General features: G+C 39.0%; 1 protein-coding gene across 4 annotated transcripts in view; it reads left to right on the top strand.

The window, feature by feature from the left end:
• fgf13a (fibroblast growth factor 13a) overlaps positions 1-12,178 on the top strand; it is a 100,874-nt gene that overhangs the window by 77,197 nt on the left and 11,499 nt on the right. For all 4 annotated transcript variants that reach the window (XM_030739573.1, XM_030739572.1, XM_030739576.1 and 1 more), the window contains one exon: positions 3,008-3,111. In XM_030739573.1, coding sequence (XP_030595433.1) covers positions 3,008-3,111 — 104 coding nt within the window. The remainder of the gene's footprint in view (positions 1-3,007; positions 3,112-12,178) is intronic.

The following is a 12,178-nucleotide window of genomic DNA, read 5'->3' as shown; positions in this document are numbered from 1 at the left end:
ACTTCCATCAACCACCCATTCTCTTCCTCTTATCCTGTTCAGGGTGACTGGGGTGGGGGGGGCTGGAGCCTATCTCAGCTGTCATAGGGCAAGGGGCAGGGTACACCCTGTACAGGTCACCAGCCTGTCGCAGGGCCAACACAGTGGAAGCAGAGTTTGGGGACAAGGGGGACAACTTACCCATCACTGGAGGTGAGGTCAGTGAGGTCGGTAAACTACTTGTTTCCAGGGTCCCTTGCGTGAATGAAATTTGCCCTCAGTTCCTGACAGCTCTGGATGTTGTAGGGCTGTCTTGGTTGACACGCCTCTCCAACATTGCGTGGAGATCTGGAGCGGTGCCATTGGATTGGCAGACTGGGGAGGTGGACCCATCTTTAAGAAGGGGGATTGGAGGGTGTGTTCCCACTGTTGGGGGATCACACTCCTTAGCCTCCTCCTCCACACTCTTCAGGGAAGGTCCATGCCAGGATGCTGGAAAGGAGGGTCAAACAATGTGGTTTTCATCCTGGTTGCGGTTAATCCTCTTGAGGATATTTGAGTGTGCGTGTGAGTTTGTCCTTCCAGTCTACATATATTTTGTGGACTTGGAGAAAGCTTTCAAACACATCCCTGTGTGGGGTTCTGTGGGAGTATAGGGTGTCTGGCTCATTGTTGCAGGCAATTCAGTCCCTGTACTGACTGCAGCAAAAGCATGGTCTGCATTGCCGGCAATAAGTCAGACTCTTTTCCTGTGGGTGTTGGACTCCGCCAGGGCTTCCCTTTGTCACCAATTCTGTTCATAATTATTATGGACAGAATTTCTAGGTGTAGCCAAGTGGCAGAAGGCTTCCACCTTGGTGGCCTCAGAATCTCATCTCTGCTTTTTGTGGATGATTTGGTCCTGTTGGCTTCATCAGGTGGTGTCCTCCAACTCGCAGTGGAACGGTTTGTAGCTGAGTGTGAAGCGGCTGATATGAGAATTAGCAGTTACAAGTCTGAGGCCAATGTTCTTAGCTGGAAAAGGGTGGAATGCCCACTCCAGCTCAGGAACGAGTTGCTGCCCCAAGTGGAGGAGTTTAAGCAACTCAGGGTCTTCTTCGTGAGATTGACAGATTGATTGGGGCTGCATTTGCAGTGATGCGGACACTGCACCGGTCCACCGTGGTGAAGAGAGAGCTGACTGTGAAAGCGAAGCTGCTGATTTACCAGTCAGTCTATGATCCTACCCTCACCTATGGTCATGAGCTTTGGGTAATGACCAAAAGAACAAAATCATGGATACAAGCAGCGGAAATGAGCTTCTTCCAAAGGGTGACTGGCCTCTCTCTTAGATGTAGGGTGAGGAGTGCAGTCATTCAGGAGGGGCTCAGAGTAGAGCCGCTACTCCACATTGAAAGGAGCCAGTTGAGGTGGTTTGGGTATCTGACTAGGATGCCTCTTCAGTGAGGTATTCCAGGCATGTCCTACCGGGAGGAGGCCCTGGGGCAGACCTAGGACATGCTGGACAGATTATATCTCTCGGGTGGCCTGGGAATGCCTCAGTGTCCCCTCGGGTGAGCCGGAGGAGGTGGCTGGGGAGATAGAGGCCTGGGCTTCCCTGCAAGCTGGCCCCAGATAAGTGGAAGAAAATGGATGGATGGAAAGAGGAAGGATATAGACAATAAAGACACAGAACTAGAGAGTGAGTGGTTCTGGGACTTGAATGCCTTTTCACAGAACCAGGATTGAACTGGAAATGCTGTACAAAGTAAATATTTTATGTGTTGTGTATCAGTAGTTTAGATTCGGTAGAATCAGTAGTTTTTCTTTTAAGAGCAAAAGAAATAGCCAGTCATAAAGCCCCTATAGTGTGCTTTGTTCAAAGGATGGGGATCTACTAAGTGGCTGACAAGAGGATCTATAGTAAGGGAGCACACTGACTCACAGCTCAACTGACATACAGAAGTTTCTACTTTCATGTGTCTAAATCTGAACGTTCCTATAAGGTGATAACATTAAATCTTTATTTTCAAAAGGGGGAATTTTAGAGAAATGGTCTTTTGTGGACTTTATTTTGTACCATCAAATGGTACAACAAAAACCCACAGCAGTCGCAGTGGCAGTGGAATTTGGGAGGATGTCCAACAATAGTCAGTACAATAGGCGAGAAGTTTCCTTTTTTGGGAATAGAAGCAAGCATGGAGACTCTCAGGTGGACGTTCATGTGCTTTCCTCTAGTCAGCCTGTGGTGTTCAGTGCCAGCAACTTATGAAATCTACACACGTGCATGTGCAACACACACACACACACACACACACACACACACACACACACACACACACACACACACACACACACACACACACACAGCGCAGCACAGCACAGCACAGGCTAACACTAATTAGGTGGAGATGTACTACACTCAGCAGCTCGGCTGCCGCTGGCTCTCTCAGCCTCAAAACTTGTTTTTAGTCCTCAGGTCACAGATACGTTTACATGTGTATGTGTGTGTGAATGTGTGTTCACATGAGGTCTATGCATGCAGAGTTATGCAAGTGCTTTTTTTCCTATATGAATGTAGACTCAGCAATACAACAGCTAAAACAATAAACACATCGTGGCTTTGTTAGTTACCAGTTCCAGTGAATTCTTAAATTATTCTCATTGATGCCATTTAGCTGTACTGGCTGTATTTTGACTACAGTAACTAATAACAGCACAAAATCTCCTCATGCACTTGTGTCCATAGTAACTATGTTTACTGTTAGATGACATTAATATAATCAGTGAAGCAGTAAAAGTATAAAACAGTGTTGTTATTGTAATAGATCATTTAGATGCTAATTTTTTCATGTTTGTTTTAGGTTTAACTATATTGATACCCCTTTATGGTAACTAACTGTGCAGAGTTTACTGCACTACAATTCATGAAAGTTGCATAAATTTATTTTTTTTCAATTACCATTTTATTTTGATAAAACATATGTAAATGTACTGTGTGGAGAATAAAGTGTTTTTCATTTGTTTCTGCTCTCCAATCTCTTTCTAGCCATGTTCAACCTTATTCCAGTGGGGCTACGAGTTGTGGCCATCCAGGGGGTGCAGACCAAACTCTATCTGGCTATGAACAGTGAGGGCTACCTGTACACATCGGTGAGTGTTTCACTTTCATACTGGCTTCTATCCTAAAGCCCTTGCAGACACATCAAACTTAGCATGATAATTTAAAAAAAAGGTCTAATTTAATGTTACTAAAAAGTTCAAGGAGTATGTATGTACATTCAGCAGTGAAAGAGATATGTATAATTCAATTGCTTGTCTAAAAATCCCCGTTTGTCTTTTTCCACACTGCTTCTTAGTGGCAGGCATCACTGAGAAGACTGACAGGCTGGTTGGATGTGTACCCAGAGGGCTTGCATGTACACATTCATTCATTGTTGACAGAATGGCTTTATAATCAAATTACTAAAGATCGTTCTGTATGGTAAAGGTCTCCTGATTAATGGCTTCAAGCTCAGAAACAACAAACCTAAATGTGATGTTGTGACTTTGACTCTGCAGTTGCTCCTTAGAATTCTTTTCGATTTTTTCTATTACACATTTAGGCATTACTGTCATGAAGAAAGAAGATGATCAGGCCTCCTGGCCACTCTGTCTCTGGCCTGAATTTACTTTTTTAAAGACATAGAAATACAACTTAATAAATAGGGTTATATGGAGCCAAGGATGAAAGGATAGAGTGCAAATTTAACAAGTAATGCTTGCTATCTTGGTTAGCAAGTTGCATTCATAAACTCTATGGGTACAATACACATACTGTATTTTTCGGACTATAAGTCGCTCCGGAGTATAGGTCGCACCAGCCAAAAAATGCATAATAAAGAAGAAAAAAACATATATAAGTCGCACTTTTTTGGGGAAGGGGGGGGGGGGGTTATTTGATAGAATCCGAGACCCAGAGCAGAAATTCCATCTTGAAAGGCAATTTAAAATAATAATGGATTAAAGAACAGGGCGAACACGGTTACGCCTACGTTATGCTAACGTAACACATTCAGCTACATGACGCACAACGAACAGAGTATGTGTTTGGTATGTTAACGTAACATTAACAGTTATTCAGATAACCATAGCATAAAGAACATGCTAACAAGTTAACCAAACCATCAATCCATTGAATTCTTCATCCTCGGTGTCACTTCTAAACAACTCCGTACACTCCGTAGGTAGAAGAAGCGCTGCTTCCTCTTCTGTGTTGCTTTCGTCAGACTCGTCGTCAGCTGCAGTTCCAATTATTCCAGCCTTTCTGAATCCCAACAGGATGGTTTGGTTGTCACTGAAGCCCATGTTTTCTTGATCCATCCAATGACTTCCAGTAAAGTTGGGTGGCGCATTCTCCCAGTTGCCGTTAAGCTGTGCTCTCCATCCATCATCCACTGCGCCCACAGGTTACGCAAGACTGCCTTAAAGCTCCGGTTCACGGAGATGTCAAGTGGCTGAAGTATTTTGGTTCATGTGTTATAAATTTCACATATAAGTCGCTCCAGATTATAGGTCGCACCCCCAGCCAAACTATGAAAAAAAGTGCAACTTATACTCCGGAAAATACGGTACATACCTACCACCTAATTAGTGCTAATTTCACTCACCAAAATTAAAACACAAACTTCTTGGATGTCTGTACCACAAAGCAATCCATAACACTAGTCAGATAATCCAATAAAAGGATCCAAAAGTCACCAACAGCACACAAATAGTGAAGACGTCTGGTTTAATGACTAGTGGATGAGGCCTAGCAGACAGCAATCGGCTCAACCTGCCTGTCTTGTCAGTAGACTTGGCCATGCCCCTAACTCAACTGAATGAGAAAAAAAATCACCCTGTGAAAGAGGAAACTATCCATCAAGACAAAGATGTACCAGGCTGTAAATATGCTTTTTAATGCTGTTAAGTTAGACATTTTAACATGAGAATCTGTGGAGATGATTCATATTTGGATTCAGCCTCAAGTAACACCTAGAGAAAGTGCAGGTTATTCCACTTCTGTGTTGGCTTCATTTTTCAGTTCTGGAGTTTTCCCCTTGGTTATGAACAAAGATTCACTGGTGCTGAGGAAAGTTTCAAGCATTTGATGGCATTTTGGTATGAAGGTTAATTGTTGATGGGAGGGACTAAAGAAAGTTTGACAATCTAGAGATAGTTTGCATACTGTGTCCTATATACTGAGATATTCTTCTTAAGTTGATATCAGCCTTAAGCCTTTGGCTCCCTGACAAGGCAAATGCTGCCATGTATTCATGTGGAACTTCCAAGCTGCAAGTATTGCTGTTTGTCGTTACAGCTTTTCCCCCTCATATAAAAAGGAACAAGTTTACTTGACACTTAAACATGCACATTTGATGGAAGTCCACTTGAACATGAACTAACATTAAATAAATTGTGGTTACTAATTAATCCATAGTAAATGGCAGATAAGGCTTTGATCTTCTGCTTTCTTTTTCTCCATAAGTTTGAGAGACCAGTATTACTGCTGCTGTACAATGTCTTATAAACAGACCAGCAGGTTGAACATCCAGTACAGCAGAATTTGGTATGTTGACATAGTTACATGAGCAGCAGACTGAGCGAGCAAGCAATAATGCTGTTAGGCTAATACAAAGTAAACATTAACCAAGTCAATTTCTGTGTATAAAACCACAATGATTAGGTCAAACATTTATATTCAAACTAATGGCAGCTATAGCAAAGACTTAAACTTATTTGAGATGATCTGGGTGTGACTGCTTGAAAAAGCTACAGTCAAGTGAGACAGTTTCAACAGCCTTTTAGTCTTTACAGAAAGTCGCTGAGAGACTCACTTTGTTTATTAAAATATTTTCATACTATTCTATCAGTTTGTAGGCATGAATATATCCATGTTTTGGGCAGACAGCAGGACAGGAAGAGTGACAATCTCTCTGAATTATGCAAATTTTATGCAGATTATATGGAAATTGTGCTCTGGCTGTCCCCTTCTATCAACACCTCTCCTACATGCCAAAACACTGACAGAAGTTGAAGATAAAAAAAAAACCCAAACAAAAAAACAAAAACTCCCCCAAAACACCCCATCATCGCTGAGAAGAAAGAAACTGTCAGCCCCAAGAAATGGACAATTTAATTATGTGTAAATAAAATAATAATAATAAAAAAAAAGATTACAAATTGAGGTTTGACCAACAAGCCATCCATTTCTGTCCATTCAGGGATGTAGGGGGAGAGGCTAGAGCCTATTGATGAACAATTATTGAAAATTAATCCCCTTTAAAGTTTGTATTTTTTGTGCAAGTATTTGTTTTTTCTTTTGAAATGCCAATATTTCAATTTTTTGCTTAAAGTAAAATTGGTATTGTAAATTAAAAAGCAAAATTTAAGTTAGTGTTCGATTGTGATTTAGTGAAAGATACCATATATTTTCTTTGTGGAACTTTAAGGATGCCTAAACAAAACAAAACAAAAAAGACACTGCATAATGTTTTGGTTCCTATACAATAAATAAATACATAAAGATTAGCTCTTATGACAAAAATATAAGGTTAACATACAAAAAGTTTCTTTTAAAAAAAATGTCATGGTCATGTTTAACCTAAACACTTGACTCTTTGGAATATAATGCTAAACATGACTTTGCCATGAAAATGTAAACTGTTAATAAACTGGGAATAGGTGTGATACCGAACAAACCCTGCCCCTGTTAGACAGTTTAGTTGATTTGTACTTTGTCAGTCTCACAGACATGTCACTCTCCAAACATTGAATCACTGAGATAACACATAGGCCCTATTGTCCATGCCCATCATTTTCCTTTGACCTTTACTTTGAGGTCAAGGTTGTTGAGATTTGAAATCATCCAAGATTTTTAGTAGATGTGTCTATGGTGTGAATTTGAACATCGTAGGAGATGTCATTCTTGAGTTACCATATTCACATTTTCAGAAAACTTCATAAAAAATGAATCATATATATATATTAGGGCTGGGACTCCATTAAAAAAAATTAATCTAATTAATTAGAAGCTTTGTAATTAATTAATCGAAATTAATCACATTTTAATCGCATTTCAGTATTTAACATGAGAAATATTGATTTAAGTTTGGTTGATGAATGATTGAATATACATAAGCTTACATTTCAAAATCTTGTTTATTTTCCCACCAGTCTGCTACACAGACCAACGAAGGGTGGAAGTGCTCCTGTGAAAAGCAAACTCAGCATTTTTTTTTGTACTTCCATCTGGAAGTTTCTTGTATTTAAATTTCCCATCCACCAGCGTAGTCTCTTCCATCATCTCCATAGCTGTGTCCAAATTCAGGGGAGGCATCCTTCAAAGGACCCAGCCCACATTGACTGCAAAGGCCGGTTGTGTAACTTCCACTCAGCGGCGAAAACCAGCGGGAGGTTGAAAATGATGTGACAGCAGTCGGGCGTTCTCTCCGGCTAAAGCAAACCTCGGTAGTCCGGTCAGCTGACAGCTAGCGAGGCGAGCTGCTGGTAGAGCAGCGGCAACGGACACCTCCGAAAACAGCGGAGCACTTTTTGCAAATAAGCGATATGAATTTGCACACAGCTCATCACGCTTATCACATTGTGCGTCGATATAATCTGTATGCCTGGACTCCTGCAGTGAGAAACGTTCCACGGTGCAAAGTGCGATTAAAATGCATTATATTTTTTAATTCGTTATTTTCCCCGTAATTAATTAATCGTCCGTCATTAATATATATATATATATATATATATATATATATATATATATATATATATATATATATATATATATATATATATATATATATATATATATATATGAATAAATGAATTATAATTCAAGGTCTAGGTAATCACATTTAGAACTTTCCACTGGAAGACATCTGTATTCATAATGAATGTTACAGTATATGGTCTATGAGGTCTTTTTTTTTTATCCCTTTTTACTCATCCTGGTGAGATTCTGGATGTTTCTGGCTGAATGATCACTGCTGTGAGTGAAAAGGTTGCTGTGGAATGATACAAGTTTGTATATATTTCTAAAAAAAAAAATATACAAATCTCAAAATTGTAAACACAGTTCCTATTAAATAAGGGAATGCCAGGCTACAGCTCTTGTCTGTGCTGTTTTATGTAAGAGACCTCATGTGGAATAGAGTAGTTTTTTAAATTGCAAGAACGCAGATGGGGGATAGGGTTGTTGAGTTTTCTATTTCAGCTAAATTAGAGAGGGAACTGAAGTAAATGTAAAGCTGGCTATCTAATAGTGCTTGTGTTGCTGGGATTGCTGCTATGGTAAAGTGTTGCCTCCGAGCCACACATTAAACCAGCCAATAACAGGCAGGTGTCACGGGAAGAATCCCAATCGACAGTTGAGTAACAACAGATGACGTGTTCTGGGTGGGGAATGGCGTGCTGCTGTTAGGATATAGATTTCTTCCATCAGTATACAGACTGTACGTGTAGGTATGCACATGGATGAGTGTTGAATTATTATTTTTTTTGTAAAATAATAAATGGGATTCATGCAATTCATATACAGACAATTTACATTTTTGACACTCATTTTATATTGTATTTAATTATAAATGTATGTGCATTTTTAGATCAAACTATTGCTTCGTATTTACTTTGGTCCATTAATTGAATGCCTTTTAGGCACTGTGTTACCTCACATATGTCCATTTGATCACACATAACTGTGTGTTCTGTACATTTAAGAACAGAAGACACACACCAAGAAAAAGGTAGTGTGAGAGAAAGGAAAGTGAGAAAAAGAATACACGTGTGGGTGAGCCAGAATGCACCAGTGAAAATATATTCATCTATCATTGTCAACGTGTGGGAGAGGAAGATCCAATTAATATGTATTTTACTTTACTATCCTCTATTTTCCTGTTTACTTCTATACTTTGTCAAAATTAATGAAGCCTGTTTTGCATTAGAATTTGACTTCTATAATAAATAAGAAATTACTGTTGTCAGTATAATCTAAAAGAATCAGCAAAAATATGCAGTTACTAACGCACTGCTTTGTTAATTTGGAAAAAAAAAATCTAGCTTTTGATATGGTTTTAGAGCTGCGAGTATGATTTTAGACCCTGAACTAAGGGGTGTGCACATACCTCACGAGGTGCCTTTGAAGTGGTGTTATTAATTTCCTAGTGGGTCATATTTGAATTAGTGTGAGTCACTGTGGCTCCAGTTGAGTCTCGTCTAGACTGCTCTGTGTGAGTGTGTGCATAAAATGGAGAAGTTCAGGGCTCTTGGGGTGGAGATATTTATCAGGCAACTACTGAAGCTTGCAGGCTAAAATACACTGACAGTTAAATCTTTACAATAGTCATACATGCTCTGAGGTCCTGCATAAGACATTAAACATGCTCATTTAAATGTCATTCTGGATATTAAGTGGCAAATAATTGTAAAAGTTGGAAGACAGATCATCAGAATAATGAATGGGAAAAGAGAAAAGAACACTTATTAATTTAAAAAAGGTCACTTAAAGCATTTCCCTGCTATTTTAGTCTATGTTTAGATATGCATTATAACTATAGTGTTTTCCATCAGATGTCATTAAAGAGCATGTTTAATTTTTTCAGATATAACCATAACACATTATTTGTTGTGTTAGTAGTAGAAACATTTTTTCTCACTTTTCTTGACAATCTACTTCCTCTACAGTATGTGTTAGCTTTCAGAAATAACATCTGTCAACCTGAGACATTTAAGAGACGTTTGTAAATTGTAACTACCGAAAATATCCAGCAGCAAATAAAATTAGTCAGAAAGGCATCAGAAAAGTGTATTATGTGCTTGTACATTATGTATTTGTGTTTTAGTTCACTCCTGTTTGATATGTGTTTGGCTCTCGCCTTTTCAGCTATTTAGCGAGCACAATGCCTTTGGTAAATAACCACTGCTGTATGGTTTCACTCCACTGAGCTGTGTCATTAACTACTTTGTGTTGTGTGTATGTGCTTGTGGATTGAATATGTACCCTGTGTGGGTGTGCCTATTTGTGTTTGCAAGGGTCTTTTCCACTAGATTAAAACTCTCAATTTATCCCCAAACAACTGAGCACCAACAGCAGCATGTTCTTCATATTTTGCTAAAGAAAAAGATGCCAGTTAGTCCAGTTTCACTGGCACTGAAAAACTGTTTTTGTAAGATTTGCCTTCACTGCCCAGTCAGTCACCGTGAATTAATGTGTCTGCTAGGAATCTAGAACAACAGTCAGTCCTGAATGCATTGGCATGATTGGTGTCAGTTTAGTTTTGGTATGGCAGATGAATTTGCACACAGCATTGATTTGGCTCTTCTTGTCTCGTCGAAAATCTAGCCAGTATATTTACAGAGATCAGTTCCATTATGCTAGTATTTCTCCTCCAGCTGACTGGATCAGGAAAACATTAGTGGGCTGCAATTACTCCCCTGAAGCAAACAATTTAAGAGTGCATCATAACTGACAGTGTTTTCTTGACATGATTGCCTTGCTAATGGAATATTCATTTAACAGTTACCCATACCGCTTTTGATTTGTTTAACTTTGTTAAAGTGGCAAGGAAACATCCTTCAGCACAGTATGCTTAACACTTCATCAGCCTTTAAATGTCTCCCTCCTATAGGCAGTTACTAGACTGTAAAGTGCTCAGGCAATACTGCCATAGCTTCAGCTGTTGTAAAACATGAGATGGCTCTCTGTATGTAAATAGAATGTGTATACAACATTTCTCTCCAGATATTATTTGATAGTAAAAACCTTTGTTAAGAATACTACATCTAGATAAGCTTGTTTACACTGAGATGACTGTGCTAAAATGAGAGTTGAATTTTGTTTTGATGCATCTCACATTTTTTTTTATTAAAGCTCTTTGGGAAATATTTTCATAATACAAATTTCAATAAAAGTATGAATGTCATGAATATAGTTTTAATTATTATAAAAACTACACAAAAATAACATTGCTACCTACTGGCTAGATTTGTAAAAACACAGTATACAGAAAGGCAACCTGTGAACAACAAATTGTGCAATTCAATGTGTAATTAATGGATAGGAGAATGCTGGCAAAAAAGTGTGAATAAAAGTGCTCTTATATAATAAATCATGAAAAGATAACCTTTAATTATCTATCTCTGTTTTGCCTACCAGGCATGTCAAAGAGCATGCTAAGGCAGAGAGGGTCTATAAAGTTAAATGAAAGCATCCCTTACAAAGCTTCTTTAGAAGGAATATGTGAATAGAGATGGATTTTTAACATTTTTTTATTCCATTTGTATAAAATGCAGAAAATGTATTAACAGCTCTCGGCTTCATTTCTAGGAACAAGATAATGGACTAGCACAGCAGGGGTAATTACCCAGGATATATCTTTACTGTACCAAACACACAGGAGATTTTAATCAGATTCACTTCAACCATTTCTGTGATCTTTAACAAAACAGCTTTTCTGGACTTTTTTTTGCAAGTAAGGTTGCCAGCTGTGCAGCATTAGGAAAAGGACTTTTCATAGTTGCATATTTCAAAGAAAAGGCAGTGACATTAAAAGTTCATTTAACCAATCCACCACAGAGAATAGGTTTAAGTGAGATGACGAGCCTGATATTAATTCTCTGCTGATAGTGTCCTGCTTTCTATTTTAAAAGTGATTTCCCCCCCACTTTGTCTGGTAGTGGAGTCATGACTAAAGTGATGCATGGTTTTTTTTTTCTTTTTTCACTGGGAGATTGGTTTTAGTGAACAACTGACATGCTATTGACTGTAGAAGATGCTACTGGAGCCAACTCAAAAGAGTCTGAATGTTTCTGTCTATCACAGTCCTGTTAGAATAGAAATGGGGATCCCCTGCCATTTGGCCCCTCCTTGCGTCAGTCTAAACTAGGCTTCTGTCCAGAGACCAGCTCCAATACAGTTGTAATGGCCAGGAACCTCTCCTCCATCCTGGCTCTAACTGTGCATTTATCTGTATGTGTCTTTTATCAAGACTCCGACTTATTCTTCTCCAGGAGGAGAGTAACAAGCCAAATTCACATGGGCTCATTATTAAAGGTAGAACAGAACTCTTGGCTTCAGAGTAGCTTGTTGTTTTAGTTCCAATTGATGCTCATGCATAACCGAGATGGTTGCTGCCTGTTTTTTCTACATCAATCAGCCATGACATTAAAACCTCCTGCATAATATTATGCATGT

Source organism: Archocentrus centrarchus, chromosome 10, assembly GCF_007364275.1.
Source record: "Archocentrus centrarchus isolate MPI-CPG fArcCen1 chromosome 10, fArcCen1, whole genome shotgun sequence".
NCBI classification, from domain to species: domain Eukaryota; kingdom Metazoa; phylum Chordata; class Actinopteri; order Cichliformes; family Cichlidae; genus Archocentrus; species Archocentrus centrarchus.
The sequence above is the reverse complement of the archived record's forward strand: the minus strand, read 5'-3'. Positions and strand labels throughout refer to the sequence as shown.